At 33.8% G+C, this 20,356-nt stretch overlaps 2 protein-coding genes and 1 long non-coding RNA gene across 13 annotated transcripts; 1 reads left to right on the forward strand and 2 right to left on the reverse strand.

Annotated features, from left to right (window-relative positions):
* Positions 1–1,005: 1,005 nt before the first annotated feature.
* Positions 1,006–5,745, reverse strand: LOC112724105 (uncharacterized). Of its 2 annotated transcripts, XR_011867115.1 has the most exons (4): positions 5,574–5,745; positions 3,477–3,648; positions 1,367–2,860; positions 1,006–1,290 (listed from the first exon to the last, which is right to left on the reverse strand). It is a non-coding gene; the product is annotated as an uncharacterized lncRNA (long non-coding RNA). The 2 variants fall into 2 exon arrangements; XR_011867114.1 differs by having other exon boundaries at positions 1,012–2,860.
* A 5,086-nt stretch (positions 5,746–10,831) lies between these two features.
* Positions 10,832–17,761, forward strand: LOC112723148 (calmodulin-binding transcription activator 5). Of its 10 annotated transcripts, none has more exons than XM_072207927.1 (14): positions 10,832–11,019; positions 11,198–11,293; positions 12,115–12,240; positions 12,546–12,661; positions 13,195–13,283; positions 13,470–13,515; positions 13,861–13,978; positions 14,390–14,506; positions 14,587–14,636; positions 14,825–15,226; positions 15,487–16,181; positions 16,398–16,944; positions 17,030–17,326; positions 17,409–17,761. In XM_072207927.1, the coding sequence occupies exons 2-14, from the start codon at positions 11,224–11,226 to the stop codon at positions 17,460–17,462; spliced, it is 2,727 nt and encodes a 908-aa protein (XP_072064028.1). In that variant the 5' UTR covers positions 10,832–11,019; positions 11,198–11,223; the 3' UTR covers positions 17,463–17,761. The 10 variants fall into 10 exon arrangements, with proteins under 10 accessions (XP_072064028.1, XP_072064027.1, XP_072064025.1 ...); XM_072207926.1 differs by having other exon boundaries at positions 11,216–11,293; XM_072207924.1 differs by having other exon boundaries at positions 10,864–11,019; positions 14,828–15,226.
* A 488-nt stretch (positions 17,762–18,249) lies between these two features.
* LOC112723150 (small COPII coat GTPase SAR1A) lies at positions 18,250–19,937 on the reverse strand. The gene is made up of 3 exons (XM_025774405.3): positions 19,523–19,937; positions 19,201–19,332; positions 18,250–18,844 (listed from the first exon to the last, which is right to left on the reverse strand). The coding sequence occupies exons 1-3, from the start codon at positions 19,649–19,651 to the stop codon at positions 18,524–18,526; spliced, it is 582 nt and encodes a 193-aa protein (XP_025630190.1). The 5' UTR covers positions 19,652–19,937; the 3' UTR covers positions 18,250–18,523.
* Between the last annotated feature and the right edge of the window lie 419 nt (positions 19,938–20,356).

Below are 20,356 nucleotides of genomic sequence, written 5' to 3' on the forward strand. Positions count from 1 at the left end.
GAAAGCTAAGCCAGGTATAGCCATAAAATGACATCTTCGACAATTCACCTGCAGGTACTGTTTGCAAAAAGGTCATACTAAGAGAGGGTGTAAAAAGAAGAGAGCAGCTGATGCTACTCAAGCTGCGGAGGCTGCTAAAGACCCTAAAAATGCTACTACCCAGGCCATTGCCACTTCTACTGGCCAGGCCACTATGACTTCGTCCACACCTACTGCCACAACTACTGCCCAGGCCACTGCAACTACACTGCAACTGCCACTGCTACTGGTATAGCTACGGCTACTGCTACTGTTACAAATAATATTCCGTCTGCAACCAATTCTGCTCCTACTAGTCAAGCTTCAGAGATGAACTATCACAACCAAATTGTTTTGAACCAGAAGATTCTCAAAAAATACAACAGTAATTCAATAATACACCTTTTTATTAATTCTTCACTAATAACTCCGAAAAAGGTTTAGTAGGTGACGAATTTGGGTTTTCATTTGTTGTTGGTGTTTTGTGTAGTTCACTGAACTAAAAGCGGAACTAGCCGCAAGACGTGCCAAATTACCTGCTAGAAGAAGATCACCACCGCCAACCCCCTCTACAGCACTGAACCCAATAAGGGTGCAAGTTCAGCCACTGCCTCACGATTCACAAATTTTCTAAAGTTTGTACCGACTCCTGAATTTAAACACCCCTGAAAGAAGTGAAACTTAATATTGGGACATTACACTTGTGAAGTGTTTATTTTTTTGTTAAAAGAAACTGTGATTGTGCTCACTCTAAATAATGGTTCATTTTGTTAGTCAAATATGTCATATTACTTGCTATTGTCAAATACATATGGCTGTAATGTATAAAAACTATTAATGGTTTGCCATATTTTGGTTTAAATTAATTGATACTATGCATGGTTTAAATCAACCTTTCTATTACTTATTTACATGTACTATTTATTCATCTAACATGATATTACATTATAGTAAACTAAGATCAGTTACTGAAACCTTGTGATATTACCCCCACAACACTTTTATTCATTAAATTAGGTACTACATTACATTGCCATGTTCTCAACCCTTTAATAGAACCATTCCTACAAAAGCAACAACTACCAAGAATCTAAACCCAAGAACTTGAGTAATGAATTTTAGATTTCTAATGTCTGTCTCCATCTTGCCCACCCGCCATGCAAAGTTCATCTTCCTGTCACCGTCATCATCTCCTGAAACAGCTCTTTCAGGCAGATCCTCTTGCACACAATCTGCCCAAACGAATAAGCCACACCATTTTTTTCTACTTGTCTGCAAACAACCATCCACAATTTACTGTCACAACAAAAAAAAATTAATGGATTACAAATCAGTTACTTTCACTCACATTATAGTTGGGGCAACCAAAGAAGGGCTTGTTAGGATGTGCCTCCGTCGCTGACCACCTAAACACTGGGCGACAACCACAGTCGCACCAGTCCGGAACCCGCCCCTGCCTGCTTCGCGTTGTGCTTCTTGTCCAGTTCTCCGTTGACGATGACCGGTTCGAGCTTCCTGCAACGTGGCTCCCAGCTCCTCTCATGGGGGACAGCTATTGGTGTACACAACAGATGAAGAAGGAGACATTGATGGAGAGAACCAGATTGAGGGGAGGCATACGAAGTTTTAGGGTTTAAAAAGGAACAGAGGACTACATTGGGAAATTTTAAAATACAATCCACGTCATCTGTTCACTATAACGTCCAACGTGGCAGTGGGTGTGCCACATAAGCAAGGCCGTCGCTGAGTCACGCCGAAATTCAACCAAAGGACCATTATGTTGCCCGGAGCACAATCTGGAGGACATGAATAGTGCAATTGAAATCTCATTTATGAAAATTTAGTCAAATGATCCAACGCGTGCTACTCGTTTATGGTTAAGTTCGGTTGAATCTTGAAAACACGCAAAATAGTAGAGAGATTGATTTTTTATTTTAGGATAAATTATATGTTTTTTTTTAAGTTTAACAAAAATTTTAAAAATATTTTAAGTGTTATTTTGTTTTACTTTTGTTTTAAAAATTTTTTAATTTACATCAAATATATTTTCGATAGCTGAATTTTCAAAAAATTTAATATCAATCTAACAAAAATGCATAAAAATTATACTTAATTTACTTGCGTTGAAAGTTATTTTTATGAAATTGTTGTTGAATTAGTCTTAAATTTTGAAAAATTAGTCGTTGAGAAGTATATTTAATGCAAATAAAATTTTTTTGAAAAAAATTAAAATAAAATAAATAAAACTTAAGAATACTTTTAAAATTTTTTATTAAATTTTAAAGACAAAAAATATATTTTATCAATATTAATATAATTATTAACTTAACATACGTGTTGTAAGTTATAAATTTGTTAACTTTTTATTATATTTTATTATGTTTTAATTTATTTTATGTTTAATTTGTTCCCGCTCATATAAAATTTCTAGTTGCGCGGTTAAACTTAGCATATTAGTACGAGATAAGCCTCATTGTAGTCCCTGAAGTTGCACTCGAGCCTCATAGTAGTCCCTGAACTTAAAAGTTTCTCAGAGTCATCCCCGAACTTGCACTCCGGGACTCAAACTCGTCCTTCCGGCAATTTCTGGACACCTGGCGCAACCGGAAAACTGAGTTGGCAGGCTTCGTGACACGTGGGCATTACAACGGCTAGCTGATGTGGCAGAGTAAACTGTCCGGAATCAATTTGGTCCCACAAATCAAGTTAAAACCCTAATCCCCAATTTTGAAGCCCACAGTGCTCTGTCTTCTCTTCTCTTCGTTTCTCTGTTCTTGTCTTCCCCACAGCGCTCTGCTCAGAATAATTACTGCTTTCATTTGCTACAGTATAATCCCTAACACTGTATGTAGAAAAATCAAAGCACCAGATCATGACATAACCGTAAATTCACAAGAAGTACGATTAACCATAGAAAATTTTAATTTTCACAACATATCCGACTTCACCCAGAAAGAAAAGCTGATAACCTTTGAGCAACAAAACTCAATACACACAAGCTTAAAATTTGCAGCACAGAACGAATATACAAAATATTTCTGGTGGTTTTTTTATTCCCTTAACTATTATATCTTAATATTTGATGTGACAAAGAAAGAAATAGGGGAAAAGGGTAAAAGTTAACAATACAGAGTACAAACTCTAATTTCAAAAGGTTTTCAAATCACAATTTCGTACTTCAGTTTTTACTAAAAATCATATATGATTTTTTGCCCCCACCATAGCCATTATATTTTAGTTTCTGGTCTTCCTCTATTAAGAACGGAAATTCTATTTAATTAAAAAGAGTAATAAAATAAGTCATCAACAAATAGAAGCTCCAAACTCCAACACAGCCCAATTCAACATGAACAAAGAAAACCAGGTTGGTCAGTTACAAAAATTTTAATTTTGCAATGCAGCAAATGAAAGAAAAATCTTGAAGAATTTATAGCTTGAAGGGGAAAAAAGAAGCTTACCAAATCTCAAGGTGTGCAGGGTCAGAAAACCCTTCCTTCAAGGCATCAATGAGTAACTTCTCATTCATGACGAGGCACTTTACTAGCACTATATTTGGAATCTTTTTTGTATTGACATAAACAAAGACATATTCTTGGTCAAGTTGGTTCCAGTTCTCTACAGACACCTCCTCTACACACAATCACAAACCACGTATTAAAAATGATCAGTAAATGCTAATTATAAGCTTCAGGCTGCATATATCAATTCGCTACATCTTCTCTTGATACCACAAGGTATCTTCTAACTTCAGCTTAATTGAATTAATCCTCATATTAGATTTCATAGCCTAATCCTTCGTCTAGTATAGAAACCCAAGGATAGTGTAATTTTCCGGCATGAATTGCCATTATTTGTGGTTATCATGGTTCATTAACAGCTACCACCTTAGAAAGCTCAAATTTACTTTATAATCTAAATAATGAACCTCTGTAATTCACTCAATCAATCACATATCAGTATTTGATGGTTTTCAATAAATCATCAACTCAAGAACAAATAATCCTATAAAAAATCATCCCTTCACAACTAATTGTTCACTTGTTTTTGTCTTAACTCATTGACCGAAACAAGTTACTGAAAATTCTAGATGCTTGAAAATATCTCTAGCTATACGCAGAATTTCTTATTATATGGCTGGTGATCCAGATCACATGATGGCAATGAAAATGATCAATGAAGCACATATGCGGAAGGGGAAAATTAAGTCTTTCATTTCTCACTGTGGTGGACTTCCATCTCCTGATGCTGTTAACAATCCATTAGCATATAAATTTAGGTACTTTTTTTTAATGTCTTTTACCATCATGGTTTAGAAATAAAAACTACATTTTTGGTATTTTCAGAGCTGGCTGGTTTGATAAACAATTAGTCAAAAGACCATGTTAGTTTGTTGCATTAATGACTTGAGAAAGACGGCTTATTAATCAATAGCTTCATAACATAGTTGTTGTGGCAAAATGTTTAACAATCGGGGAATTCTCTCTTTTCGAGTAAATACTTACATGACCAATTATGGATTCAATTAGATTTGATCAGGATGAGGCATATATCTGTTAGTCTATGTTTCCAAAAAGAAAAGTTCTTCTAAATCTACCTACTTTTGTATTTGCTTTCAACTCAGCAGTACAACTTGCTCTTCTTAATGTAGTTGAAATATTTTATGATTGTTTCCATAAGAACTCACTGATTATCAATTATGTCAATTGGAGTCCTGTAGGGGCTATCCGAGCTGGGAGAAATCCTGCAACCTACAAATACTGTGGTGAAACTATACACATTGATGGTAAAATTTTAGTAAGTTGGGTTAAAATTTCAAGAAAGCAACAAACAGGATGTATTTTCTATCTTCATTTTTCTTTTCTGTCTTCAAATGATTTTGTAATCTGTATTCATGCATGACAAATAACAACATGCTTGGAATTATCCCTAGAGAAGCCTAGCTGATAAAGATTTCATCTGCTTTGTTTTGGGAACAGGGGACAGTATTTATGATTCAGCTACAAGAATAAGGATAGCTGACTTTCCTGCTTCAGCTACAAGAATAAGGATAGCTACAAGATTGCATAACCTAATCCTTCGTCTAGTATAGAAATCCAAGGATAGTGCAATTTTTCGGTATAAATTGCCATTATTTGTGGTTATCATAGTTCATTAATAGCTACCACCTTCAAAAGCTCAAATTTACTTTATAATCTAAATAATGAACCTCTGTAATTCACTCAATCAATCACATATCAGTATTTGATGGTTTTCAATAAATCATCAACTCAAGAACAAATAATCCTATAAAACTCTCTTATACCGATTAGATAAAAATTGTTCTACATAGCTAGTGCTACAAATTTAGGGCACGTTTCGTTTCCCTTTTTACTTTCTATGTTTTCTGGTTCTTGCAAAGAAAGAAGTGAAAACAGAAAACAGAATTTTCAATTGTTTTCACTAAAGAAGAGTGATAATTAATGATATTTGGATATTTCACATAAAATATATCGAAATTAAATGATTTCGTTAAAGAAAAAAGAGAGAACAAAACGGGAAATTAGTGAAAGTGTTACCAGTGGAGGGATGTGAGAGGGCGTCGTCGAAGAGGGCTTAGGGGCCGGTGGCGGTGAGAAGGTAGCCGGAAGAGAGGAAGGTGGCGTGAACGACAATCGCACAGATGCCATTGATGAGTGTAGTGGAGAAGAAGAGACCTCTGTGTTTGTGTTGTGATTTGAGAGGGGGAGACAATTCGTTAGGGTAACGTTGAGGAAGGGGGTTTTTTAGCGTGAAACGACGTCGTTTCATGTCATTTTGGCGCCACAGCAAATACTACGTCGTTTCTGTTATGCCAACGTGTCAGGAAAGAGGCCAACTCAGCTTTCCAGTTGCGCCAGGTGTCCAGAAATTGCCGGAAGGACGAGTTTGAGTCTCGAAGTGCAAGTTCGGGGATGACTTTGAGAAACTTTTAAGTTCAGGGACTACTATGAGACTCGAGTGCAACTTCAGGGACTAAATTGAGGCTTATCTCTATTAGTACTGACCAAACAACTGCAGAAACAATCAGTTTGATGAGGTCAATCTCTTGAATTAAGTACTTTACTAACTACAGGACGAACCCAAGAAAACATAATAAAATGAGCATCTCCTAAATAATCTTAATCTCCATACCCCATATCCAAAAAATAAAATCTGGACAAAATAAAATGAGCAACATACTTTAAGATTTTAATATTTTTATATTTTTTTGATAATAACTTCATATAACTAAAATAAAAAGTTATCATATCTGAAATAAATTTTAAAATAATTTTCTTTTAAGTATATATACTAATATAATTTGTTAAAAAAAATGTATTTATCTTTGTTTAAAAAACCTTGTTTAATGATATTTATAATTGAAAAAATACATTCAGTTCTTATTGTCATATGAAATTAAAAAAATAATTTTTTTTAGAGAAAATGCATAAGAAAATATGAAAGAACAAAATTTTATTAAAAATAAATTATAATTTTAATTTGTTTGGATTATCTTAATTCTTAAATGAACTAACTTATTATTTTTATTTAACTTATATTTATTACAAATTTATTATATATTCATACATACTATTATTATTATTATTATTATTATTATTATTATTATTATTATTATTATTATTATGCTATCAATATATTGTAATACACATTATACACAATGAGTTATTTAAACATAATTTTTTTATATATAATATACTAACATATATTAATTGACTAACAGTATACATATTACATATTACTAATATATTTGTTCGGTTGCTCGGAATTCCGGACGGGTTGGAGAGATGCTCCAGGTGAAGGTATGAGAACCGATCTGAACTTGAGTTTGTGCGAGCCGACGACCTCTCGAGTTCTTCGCGAAATATTGGGGAGCCACCTGCAATGACACTCCGACGCCCAAGTCAGGAAGTATGCAGGTAGCAATGTGAGTAAAGGTGGTAGTGACATATTTTAGGGGTGGAGTATAACTTTCCTCATATATACCCTGTCAGAGGTGGATCCCGCAAGATCAGACCCATCTTCCTCAAAATTTTCCTGCATAGCTGTTTGTGTGATGAGATGGGAGGCAGCTGTTTGGGTCGAATTCTCGGCCCAGATTTGGTCATTAGAGTGGACCGCTCGGGTCGGGTCGGTCGGGACACAACCCGAACTGGGCCGTAACAATATTATTTTAAAAAAATTGGGGGACATGACCATTTTAGGTACCCATAAATTGGTTGCTGGCTAAGTTGAAAACTATATTTATTTAAAGGAATTATATATATATATATATATATATATATATATATATATATATATATATATATATATAATTAAGAGACGATATCGGACATAATATAAAGGAATTTTATTAAAAAGTATTTTAAAGAAATTCTTTAGGCTGCGAATTAGGGATGAGGACGAGTCGGTTTGGTTTGAATTTATGGTAAAATTAGAACCGAACCGATCAAAACGTAATTGGTTCGTTTTGGTTCGGATTTGAGATTTTTTGTATATGTATCCGAACCAAACCAAACCGATTAAGAACGGATTGGTTCGGTTCGGGTAATTGGGTACCCGATGACTTTGAAATTCATAAAAAAAAACAAATTTTTATCTTAAAAATTCAACAAGTACAATAAACATGTAACATCAATAGAAATAATCCAAACATGTTAAACACCAAATACATTAGAAACTAAACTCATTAAAATCCAAATATATTAACAGTGAATAATCATTGTCTAATAAAAAGTCATATATATTTTTATTTTTATTTATTTAATTAATACATGATCGGATTCGCGGGTTTGTTCGGGTTCCGCACCCCCATAACCGATACCCGAACCAATTACTAACAAAGGTCATCGATTTGGTTCGGGTTGGACCCGATTACCCATTGATTCCAGAACCAATTTAATTGGTTCGGGTTCAGACGGGTAATCGGATACCCGTTATCCGTGCTCACCCCTACTGCGAATATTTTTTGGAATTGAGACTAAAATTAGGGAACTGAAAAGTATTATATTTGATTATTAGATATGGAAACTAAATTTTAATTTTAGAACATAAAATTTTAGTCTTTTTAGTATTTTTAGAAAATAGAGATACAGAAATTAAAATTTTTAAGTATTAAGATTAAATTTCAATAATATATTTTTTTATATTTTTATTTAATTTTTAAAATTTTAAATTTATCTCTTTGTGTAGAATTAGAAAAGAAAGGAGAAGAGATGATGGTGTGGGGAGCCACTGCTATTATCGTTGCCATGTGGTGCGAGGAGAGAGGGAGAGCAATCAGAGAAACAAAAGGAGAGGAAGAAAATTCAAGTTGAGAAAGGAACTAAGGGGAAGAAGAGAATAACAAGAGGAAGAGAAAAAGAAGACTACTTTTATTTTTTTTATTTAATATTAAGACTTAATTTTTTTAATTTATTTTTAAGGATATTTAATTAATTTTATTTGTTTTAGCTTTTATATTTATCTTAAACTAAATATAATATTTAGACGTAATTCAGTTTTATACATTTTACACCAAACACAATATAAAGACTTAATTTAATTTTTGTATTTCGGTCTTAGTCTCTCAATTTCTAACTCTCAATCTCCTTTTTAAACACAACTTTATGAAACTAAAAGAAAATAATTTTTTTATAAATAAATTTTTAATATAATAAATGCATTAATATTCTTTGGCATGTCAATTTTAAATAGCATTTTCTGGACATTTAGTAATAAAAGTATTGTTTTAATTGGTTAGAAAAATCAAGCCAATGGTAAAAGAGAGTAATATTCAATTTACCTCATGAAATTTGATATTAAATTTAATTTAATTCTTAAAATTTCAATGGACTCAAATTATTAGACTTTAAAATTTATAATCGTAACTCGCATTAATTTATGAGCTAATCTCCGTTAACGGTGTATTGATTTGGTACATTAACTTGTTATGATTTGGATTATTCGTCCAGGTTTCATGTGATTGAAATCTTTTAGATATTTCTAGAAATTTGAATGCTACTCTCGGAGTTCTAATTTTCCAAATTAAATTTGTTATTATCGTCTTCACGAGGATGTTAGAGAGACAAACAAATTTCTAGAAAAGTACAGCATATCTCAGTCATATGAAACTTAGGTGAAGAATCCAAATTTTAACAAGTTAATGTGTAAAATCAACACGCTATTCATAGAAATTAACTTAGGGACTAACGCGAGTTATTATTATAAATTTTAAGTTTAAATTGAGTCGACTGTAATTTTAGGCGTCAAATTGAGTCCGATTTCAAATTTCAAAGGTCAAATTGAATATATAAAAAAAAGTACCTATCAAAAATATAAGCGAAAATAAAATAAATATTACCCTAGTTTGTATTTAATTAGGACATTTAGGACACTAGACTTGATCTTGTTAGGGCACGATGAGAAATTCTTAGGTCTGCCTTACATATAAAATTTTAAATTAGAGATACTTTATATTTTTAAAAGATAAAGAGAATAAATATTGTCAATCTTATTTTAATAATTTTATTTTGAGCAATGCTAGGGGGCCAGCAACATTTATGATTGGTAGCCATCAATTAGTCATCAATGATGATTTGATGGTGTGAGATTGGTGTGAGATTTCATCCAATGGCTCACTTTTTTCTGCTGGTTACATGCTAGCTAAAAAACAATAAAATTGCTGGCCCCTAGACTTTCCCTTTTATTTTTCTTATAAAGTTATATAAATATATAATATAAAAAAAATAATGTATAGAATGACACTATTATTATCCGTAAATAAATAAACACATATATATCACCTCAATATTAATTTCTCGGGCATATGCATATGGGTCCAATAGACAGAGGCAAAACAAAATCTCATATTTTGCTTCATTCATTGCATTCTAGGTAGAAGAATCATAAAGTACACAAAACCAGTCAATTATGTTGAAGCTTCACTGGTTTTGTCTTTTTTTGGCACTTTCATTTTAATTCATAAACTTGATTTAGGATGTTGATGTGAATAAGGGTTTCTGGACGAAAAGGATGGTTTGGAAAACGAACGGGCTATTTTGTTTTCCAACCCTTTTTTTTCGTTCCTTTTTATTAAAAATAAAATTTATCGTTCTACTAATTAATTTAGATTGGTCGAAGAGTCAGTTCATTTGTTCACTTAAATAAGTGTCGAGAATTCAAATTCTGACATTTATTTAATAAATTGAGAGGATCTATTCCCTAATAAAACAAGAGATAAAAGAAAAAGAAATATATAAAAAAATATTGTCTTAACTTTTTTCTTTAAAAAGATTAACAAAAACACAATAAAATATTTTTTATTTTCTTGCAAAACAGAAATAGATTATCTTTCCCACTAAATATTTTTTAAACTAATTTTTATATCTTTAAAAAAAATAGAAAATTAGATACTATTACACCAATGTAATAAAATATATGACTTGATCTATATATAAAAAAACACTATAAATACATTAAAAATTAATTTTCATATATTCGTGAAAATATATGTATTATTTATCTATCTATTAATATATATTTTATACTAATATTAATTTAGTGAGTAATTTTTGTATCTGTATAACATGATTATATAGAAAATACTATACTCTTACACCAATATAAAGTTTTGTTTTTTTTTCACCTAATTATTCCCCTACCAAATCAAACTCGAATTGATTTTGAATGGTGATACAAATTTATTTATTCTATTAACGTGTAACACCAAACATATATAAAAATAAAAATCAATTATTATTGAGCAGCCGGTCAAGAACAATATATCTATTTATTAATAATATTTTCAATCCTACTCAATATAATAATAAAAATAAAAATAAAAATAAAATGCACAATGTGATCACTATCTTCTGAGTTGTGAGTGAGACAGAAAGGAGAAAACAGCTGACTGGAGAACAGAGTGGTGTTCAGCTTCGTCTCCACGATCATTTCTCTCATCCTTCTTCTAATCCCAATTCCCAACACACGCTTCTCTGTAATCGGGTAAAGTTAACACCTTTTCCGTTTTTTCTCACTGCCCTTTTTAATATTTGATCACGCTCTTTGCGAATTTTGATCGGGTTTGTTCTTTGTTGTTGCTCTTTTCTGTTGTATCTGCTGAATTCTTCTTCTTTAATGCTGTGAGGTAATTTAACTGCTGATTTTTTGGTGACATAAAAAGGGGTTTGGAATTTCGCAGAGGCTTATATGATGATGGCAAATAACTTTGCGGGCCGGTTGGTAGGCTCAGAGATTCATGGATTCCACACATTGCAAGGTACCCATTTTTTTTATGTATACCCTTTTCCCCTATCTTTTTATTTTATTTTATAAATCTTGAATTATGCAATATGCTTTGTTAGTTTGTTTAGCTAAAATATGTTGTTTCAGTATAGTTCTGAAAGTTACCATCATGTTCTCTGGGTGGTTAAACAAAGTTTTAACTTTCAATGTTTGTTTTCTGATCACATGTATGGGCAGTTCTTGTTTTGTGTTTTACCTGGTACTAATGCATCCATGCAAGTTTGTCACTTTCAAATTTCAGTATAGCCTTGGAATGAAAAAGACAGTTAATTGTGTCTTCAGTTCCACCTTGATTATGTTTCTAATAGTGTTTGGTGTTGGGGTTGTTGTGACAACAATCCTTTTTGTTTCTCGTGGTAAGATATAGTGTATTATTACTTGTTAGTACAGAGTTCATTAATTTGGTGAGTTGAGTCAGATGTTAAAATCTTTGTCTTAATATGGAGGGCTACAGAGAACATTATCTTGATCCAAGATGCAACAAAACATGTTGAACTGTGAAGTCTTCTACCCTAGAAATATTAGGTTTTGATAGGCCTCCTCAATAGAACGAACTAATAAATGAATCTAAATCATGGATATGGAAAGTGGCTTTAAATTTTTGTTAAGTATGATTTTATGGCATAGGAACCACCATTTTTTCAAGATTTGGATAAAAGAAAACTAACAATTTATATTTACGCCATTCACTTCTCTCTTGTTTGCTTCCCATAGCAAATCTTATATGGAATACCAATTGTTTGGCTACTGGTATATTAATCGTCTCTTTTTTTTTTGTCATTGTGAAATACATAGACTTGGATTTGGGGAACATAATGGAGGAAGCAAGAACCAGATGGCTTCGTCCCAATGAGATTCACGCCATACTTTGCAATTCCAAGTACTTCACAATCAATGTCAAGCCAGTGAATTTGCCCACATGTAGTTATCTTTGCCCGTCGCAGTGACCTGATATTTCTGAAATGGATATGCATAGTTTTCATAAATACTTACGGCTGATAGAAATCTTTCCATGTTAATCTGCATAGTTTCTAAAGATTTGTAGTCTTCGTAGTAAATTTTGTGAAATTCTAGATGCTCTGATTCTTTTTGGAGTCTCACTGTGAATAGTTTTCATTGCATGTATGATGTATCTACAATAAATTTCATGAGTTATTTTGCATTTAAGAGAAATCTCAAGTAGTAATGTTATATTATTATTGGAACTACTACTTTTGTGCAAACAGGTGGTACTATTGTATTATTTGACCGCAAGATGCTTAGGAACTTTCGGAAAGATGGGCACAACTGGAAAAAGAAAAAGGATGGTAAAACTGTTAAAGAAGCTCATGAGCACTTAAAGGTAAGTAATTTCATTTTCTGATTGTTTAAAATGGTGTTAACTTGAATTTTGTGCGGGCAATTTGTACAAAATATTTTTGGATGAGAAAATTTGACATTTTTTTTTTGTTCACATGCAATGCGAAGGCAATACATGAGCATCATGTATTTTGGTTAGGTTAAATCTTGAATTAAACAAGGCTTACAGGAGCTCAGTTTCTACTATACCTGTTCTCTGTGTTCAATTTTCTCCAAAAGTGCTAATATTTATTATGCATTTGATAGACTTAGATAGCATATATAGAGGTATTGAAGTAACTAATTCGGCCTTAATTGATAGATAATTTTGTCTCTGCTTTGTATGTTGTGCAATTTTGGACTTAATACATAATTATTTTCATTCAAATTTTTATCATTATTTCGGGTTAATATTTTAGTACTGAACTATTATTTCGGATTATTTTCTTATTGTGATTGTAATAAATTGAGTCATTAATGTCTTATCTGATATCTGACAAGCTTTATGGTCATTATTTTCTTTTCCCCATGAACCAGGTTGGTAATGAAGAAAGGATCCATGTCTATTATGCACATGGACAAGATAACCCAGGCTTTGTTCGTAGATGTTATTGGTTACTTGACAAGTATGTATATTAATAGCTGAGCTAACTTCTTTTTCCCCAATTCAACATGTTATGCATGTCCATATTTCTGAACTATGATTTATTAATGGTCCTTCTTTAGTTATTGTAAATATTGGTTAGAGCAAAGACTTATAGTAACTTTGCAAATATTAATAAGACTTATATCTGTTATTATTTTCCTTTCAGGAGTTTGGAACACATAGTCCTTGTTCATTATCGTGAAACACAGGAGGTATCATTTGCTTTGTTATTTTTCCTTTATGATGTAAATATATCATCATTCACTTCTCTGATCCCGAGCCATTAACCTGGTTTTACTCTAAATTTGAACATGAGCGGATTCTCCACATGATGTGTCTATAAGAAATTTGTTATGGCAACAATGTGAAAAAATACACTCAACTAATATTCCATCAATTAGTTTCAGTTTGTGGATGATTCTTAATCTAAATACATCTTTGTAATCAGTGATAGACTAATGTTTAAGGTATCATTTATGCCTTGCCATTTGATCATGACAAGGAATATAACCTGGATTTGCACTTGTTTTTGCATTGTGGTGTGGTTTATGATACAGTTGCAAGCTTCTCCTGCCGCACCCATAAATTCGCACTCTAGTTCTGGCTCTGACCCAAATGCCCCATGGATTTTATCCGAAGAAATAGATTCCGGGATCAAAACTACAAATGCTGGTGGTGAGAATTTACTTTTTCGTGATTGTGGTCTTATCTTCTTAAAACATATATTGATAGTAGATATTAGTACAAAAGGCATATCCCATTAGTGTTTTATTTGAAACAATTATCTCTTAACTTTGAAGATTTTAAGGGATGGTTTGGAAACAATAAGTAGCAGAATTATTAATTCAAAGGAAAGAATATGTGCCACGTCCATTACTCTACATGCTGCACATTTTTCTTCATTTTTATTTATTTCATGATCCTTTCTGCATGTTGTCCATTTGGTACCCATTCGATTTTATGATTTTTTTTTTCCTTTCAAAAAATTGTTGATGTCTAGTTTTATAGAAGTTTTTTGATAAAATGAATACATTAGTTGTCTTTACTTGACAAGGTAATATCCTAATCCCGATTGGTGATTAGCAGAGATTAATAACAATATAACCGTCAAGAGTCACGAGCAAAGGCTTCATGAGATTAATACACTTGAATGGGATGACCTAGTGGTTGCAAATGATCCTAACACCTCGACTATTAATGGAGGTAACTGATTGTCCTTTAGCACATTGAAACCTTGTCTAGAAAGCATCATAATATTTTTTAACTTTCTCTTCCTTTTTTAGGAGGCAAAGTTCCACATTTTGATCAACAGAATCAAAGTAATCTCAGCAATGTAAGTTGATATCATCTTCATTGTTCTATTGTTTTGAATAGCTTTGTATTTTTTTTCACAGTTTGTTTCTTTTGGTTAACTCATGGCTGGGACAATTGCTCCCCAACCCCTCCCCACTTCCTTTCTTTCCTTTTTGCGGCGATTCTTGCTTTGTATTATCTGCTTAGCCTGCATAGTGGTTTTATCAGCAGGTAGCCAACAATCTTTCTGCAGAAATCCCTTCTTTTGATAATCTAACGCAACCAATTGCTGGGAGTCACACTTTTCCGGAGAATCTTAATCTTCAGACAGACAATCAAATGAATCCAAATGAGCAGATAAATCATAATGTCTTAGTTAATGGTGTTTTCTTGGACACTTTGGGCAATGGTGGATTGCAAAGTCAGGATAGCTTTGGAATGTGGGTGAACCATATGTTGTCGGATTCGCCATGTTCAGTAGATGAGTCAGCTGTTGAATCATCAGTGTCATCCATTCACGAATCATATTCATCTCTAGTAGGGGATGATAAGCAAACTTCTTTGCCAGAACAAGTATTTAATCTCACTGATGTGTCACCTGCATGGGTGCCTTCTACTGAGAAATCAAAGGTTTGCTTTGCTATTCTCATCTACCTACTTTACTAGCCATCGCTTTCTGGTAAAATGTATCTTTCGTTTAACACTAATTTATTATCTGCTTTCCTACTTTATACATCATTCTTCTTCCATTTTGTGCAATCAATCTTAAATGCTTATAGAACTCCCAAGCTATAAAGCAAGGGTTAATTGTCGGGTGATCGATCAATGTGTTTACCGCCCTCTATTTTGCAAATGGTTTGACTTTCTCTAAGTTTGTTTACTTGTTGCAGATCCTCGTGACTGGATTCTTTCATAAGGATGCTGACCTTTCAAAGTCCAATCTATTGTGTGTCTGTGGTGATGTAAGTGTTCCTGTAGAATGTGTTCAGGTTGGGGTCTACCGATGTTGGGTACCTCCACATTCTCCTGGATTTGTGAATCTCTACTTGAGCTTTGATGGCCATAAACCTATCAGCCAAGTTGTTAATTTTGAGTATCGTACTCCCATTCTGCATGATCCTGCGGCTTTTATGGAAAACAATGACAACTGGGACAAGTTCCAATTCGAGATGAGGCTTTCTTATCTGCTTTTTACCAAAAAGAATAGTCTTGATGTCTTCTCTTGTACAGTATCACCTAAGAGACTAAAGGAGGCGAGAAACTTTGCCATCAGAACGTCGTTTATTTCCAATAGTTGGCAATGCTTGATGAAGTCAACTCAATACAACAGAATTCCATATTCACAAGCAAAAGAAGACCTATTTGGAATTTCTTTAAGAAGCAGACTAAAGGAATGGATTTTGGAAAGAATTATTTTAGGCTGTAAGACTACTGAATATGATGCACAAGGCCAAAGTGTAATCCATTTGTGCGCGATTCTGGATTATACTTGGGCTGTTTCCCTATTTTCATGGTCAGGCTTGTCACTGGATTTCCGTGACAAGTTTGGGTGGACAGCTCTTCATTGGGCAGCATATTATGGAAGGTAAAATGGTTAAACGACCCACTTCTTTAAACCCTTATCCATGCTTCAACTACATTGATCTCCACATGTTTGATATGTTTTTAACCAACTAAATACTTTTGTTTCTTTCCACCCTACGCAACCAGATATTAACATTATTTGAATTCAGCATGAGTTTTGGTAAATTTAATGAAAACTTTGTTGTTTATTTGATTTGAAATTTGTGTTCGTTGGTAGGGAGAAAATGGTTGCAACTCTTTTGTCGGCTGGGGCAAAGCCAAATTTGGTTACAGATCCAACTCCACAAAATCCTGGTGGACAAACTGCTGCTGATCTCGCATATATGAACGGTTATGATGGCTTAGCAGCTTATCTTTCAGAAAAGGCTCTGGTGAGGCAGTTCAATGACATGAGCTTAGCTGGAAATATCAGTGGCCAGCTAGAAACCAACACAACTGACCCAGAAGATCCTGAGAACCTTTCAGAGGACCAGCTGTACCTGAAGGATACATTGGCAGCTTATCGAACAGCTGCTCAGGCAGCAGCACGCATACAAGCTGCATTTAGAGAGCATTCCCTAAAACTGCAAACTGAAACCATTGAGCTTTTGACACCAGAGGCTGAAGCACGCAAAATAGTTGCAGCAATGAAGATTCAGCACGCCTTTAGGAATTTCGAGTCGAGGAAAATGATGAAAGCTGCTGCTCGCATTCAGTACACATACCGCACATGGAAGATTCGCAGAGAATTCCTCAACATGCGTCATCAGGCTATTAAAATTCAAGTAAAGAGCTGCACTTCCTGCTCCATTTATTTCATGTTTTTGCAATTTACTTGCAAGAGAATAACCACATATATGTACAATACAGGCTGCTTTCCGGTGCTTTCAATTGAGGAAGCATTATCGTAAAATTTTGTGGTCTGTCGGGGTGGTCGAGAAAGCACTATTGCGTTGGCGTTTAAAGAGAAAAGGTTTGCGTGGGCTGCATGTTAACAATGCCGATCAGAAGCAGGAAGGTGATGGAGAGGAGGAATTCTTTCGAATTGGTAGGAAGCAAGCTGAAGAGCGTGTCGAGAGATCTGTAGTGCGTGTGCAGGCCATGTTCCGTTCAAAGAAGGCACAACAAGATTATAGGAGGATGAAGCTGGCCCTTAATCAAGCAAATGTAAGTGACTAAAGTATGCAAAGATTATTGGTGATAGGTTATGTTTTACGTGTGTATTGACGTGTATATTTCGTTTGTGCAGCTGGATCGGGAATATGAAGAATTCCTTGGTACGGAAGATAACATGGAAATTTAAGACATAGGTTCTCAAAAAAAAAAAAAAAAAAAAGATAGGTTCCTAAATGTTGGAAAAATATTAAAAAGGGTCCTTGTTTTTTCTTTGGATGCAGCCAACACCCCAAGACAATTGACAAACTAGTAATGTGCAAGGGGAGGTTTGTGCTGTTTTTGTATATTGTATAGTTTCTAGATTACCTAGGGTAGATATAAACCCTTTGACCCTTTGTACAAGATATATAGTCAAGACTCAAACAACGTGCCTTCCCAAATTTAAATGGAAGGGATAGTAATCTATCATTCTATCTTTCATACTGATTCATGTGGTCCTTGTTTGCTGCATTAGTAAAAAAGACCTGTGTGTGCGCTTTGCAGCGAACATAGCAATCATGATTTTTAACCCCGCAAAGGGTAAATGACATGGCATTTGTGCAGATGATCCAAAGGTAAAAAAAGGGAATGGTTAAGGGTGCATTATTATGACTGAGAAAACGTGTTTATTTCTCTTTCTACATGTCCTTTGAAAATGTAACAAATCTTCCCAGTTTAGCAAGGGTATTCTCGTTCCTATTAGGGGAAAAAAAATAATAATTCCTAGTTTAGCATAGTAAGATTAACTTTTCAAATAATGTTTTCCCTGAGAATGGAACCAAATTCTTTCTGAAATCATTAATGCTCCTCTATCACTATCATCATGTCTCTTATCATACTGGAACCATGCAGTTAATTACTCTCCGGATGAATTGATCTCTGAAGCTCTGGCATTTCACATTCTCATTCTACTCAAAGATATATAGATGGAGCCATTTCACAAATTCAAAACACACTATTAGATAGGCAATTTTAGTAACCAATATAGACAGAAACACAAGCTTCTCAACCCCTACCAAAAATAGAAACAAGCGAGTCTCATAACTAAGTACAAATAAAAATAGAAAACATTATATTATAACCAATTTACATGAGACGTCTAAAACAGTAAAACCTACAACTGCTAATGTTGAGATTGCATCAGCACCATGAGAAGTTGAGAACCAAACCAGGAGCACACTGCACACTTGTGGTCTATTTGTCTTCCCTCTACTTAATGTACTGAGAGAGCCACTTGAAGCCTTCACCATACCCCATCTTACGGACGATACTGCACATGAACACCTCAAGAGGTCTGACTCCAGTGTCTGCCAGATTCACATTGCCCTTGCCAGTAGTGAAGTTACTCAGGCCCATATTATATCGCAATTCTTCCTCCGATGCTGCATAAGGTATGTCAATCTTGTTTCCCAAGATAAGAAAAGGTACATTTGCTAGTGACTCATCAGAAAGAAGGGCATCCAGCTCCCTCTTTGATTCTGCAAACCTCTCCTTGTCATATGCATCTACCAGGTAGACTACAGCATCCACCTACATGGCATCAACTTCAGAGTTAACAGGTAAATTCACACGAATTAGGAAACTGCAGATGTTATTGCTTGGGAATGGGAACAAATACTGAGTTGACACTAACAATAAACATTAAAGACTCTTCCAATGCACCATGAAGACCATAAACAATCTAACAACCCTACCAAAATGCAATGCCATGGGGTTCATGTATACTAAATTGGACGTTCTAAATGCATGTTTTGAATCATATAATGAATGATCTTGCACTTAACCCTACCATGTCTCTCTACTAAGGCAGTAAAAACCTATGTCTCGCATGCACAGACATAAAAATATCAGAAGAAAAATTTTATTTCTAAGAAAGGTTAACAAACCTTAGCATAATAATCCTTCCAGACCCTGCGAGCAATTTGATGGCCACCCAAATCAAAGGCCTTGAATTTTATCTTCCCAATACTCAACTCTTCAGAAGTTGGATATTGAGTAGGCTGATGCTGAACTAATCTCTGCAAAACTCAGGTTTTCTTAATCACTATATGAAGGTATTCATTACACCAAAAAAATAAACAAATAAAACGAAGATAATCAAATAAATTTGATATTTTAAGATCGCAGAGAAAACAATAAAACTAGATGCAGGATAAGATCGAAAAAGGAGAAAAGGGACGAAATAATAATAATGATAATAATAATAACCTCGTCTTTGAGCATGTGAAGCAAGGTGGTCTTCCCAGCATTATCTAACCCAAGGAATAAAATCTTTGCCTCTTTTTGCCACAGACCCAGCGATGCAAGAACTCCATAGAACCAATCGACAAGAAACATTTTTTTTCCTATAAAAGATTAATAATTCGGTGGAAAAATAAACAGCGATAAAAATCCGCCGCCGACGAGTTCGTCGGAAACTCCAACCGGCGTAGCCAACAGAGTAAGCTAGACGATGATATTAACTGAGAGCGATAAGATGAATCAACAAAGAGAGAACAAGAAAACGCAACAGAAGAAAACGAAATCAGTGATCTTTTCTTCTTCCTAGGTTACTTATTTTCGCTGCTTTTTGCGGAGTTTATTTATTTATTTATTTTTCACTCAATTTATAATACTGAATACCGGCGTAGCCAGTGAAGTAGGCGGGAAGCTTTCGTGCGCGCAGGTTGTGGAAACTGGAGTAGCCGGTCATTGGGTGGATATTCCAGTTGTGGGTATTTCATTGGTTAGTACGCGTCATTAGATTTGTTATTTGAAACATCCGTATGAATGTAGAACCAACCGCTGGGTTTCTGAGTCTATTGGCTTCGCTATAGAAAAGCTAAGGAAAATAAATAAATAGAATTTCTACATAAAATTCTAGATAAAGTACTAAATTGATCTCCTATATTTTGATGTAATCCTATTTTGGTTCTTAAGGTTTAAAGTGTCTTATTTGAATTAAAAAAAATTATTTAATTTTAATATAATCTCACCGTGAAGTCAAAATTAAATAATTAATGAAATGTCCTATATAACAGCAATACAAAAACAGGCTAATTT

The sequence above is a fragment of the Arachis hypogaea genome, chromosome 11 (genome assembly GCF_003086295.3).
Source record: "Arachis hypogaea cultivar Tifrunner chromosome 11, arahy.Tifrunner.gnm2.J5K5, whole genome shotgun sequence".
NCBI classification, from domain to species: domain Eukaryota; kingdom Viridiplantae; phylum Streptophyta; class Magnoliopsida; order Fabales; family Fabaceae; genus Arachis; species Arachis hypogaea.

What these genes read in the sequence shown, in the direction of transcription:
- LOC112723148 (XM_025774399.3), top strand. Translation starts at nt 11,224, where the DNA reads ATGATGATGGCAAATAACTTTGCGGGCCGGTTGGTAGGCTCAGAGATT. An exon ending in ATCAAAGTAATCTCAGCAAT is followed by an intron (nt 14,637 to 14,812) that starts GTAAGTTGATAT and finishes TAGCCTGCATAG; the next exon opens with TGGTTTTATCAGCAGGTAGC. An exon ending in TGGCCCTTAATCAAGCAAAT is followed by an intron (nt 17,327 to 17,408) that starts GTAAGTGACTAA and finishes TCGTTTGTGCAG; the next exon opens with CTGGATCGGGAATATGAAGA.
- LOC112723150 (XM_025774405.3), bottom strand. Translation starts at nt 19,651, where the DNA reads ATGTTTCTTGTCGATTGGTTCTATGGAGTTCTTGCATCGCTGGGTCTG. An exon ending in TTCACATGCTCAAAGACGAG is followed by an intron (nt 19,333 to 19,522) that starts GTTATTATTATT and finishes TGAGTTTTGCAG; the next exon opens with AGATTAGTTCAGCATCAGCC. An exon ending in GGAAGGATTATTATGCTAAG is followed by an intron (nt 18,845 to 19,200) that starts GTTTGTTAACCT and finishes GATGCCATGTAG; the next exon opens with GTGGATGCTGTAGTCTACCT.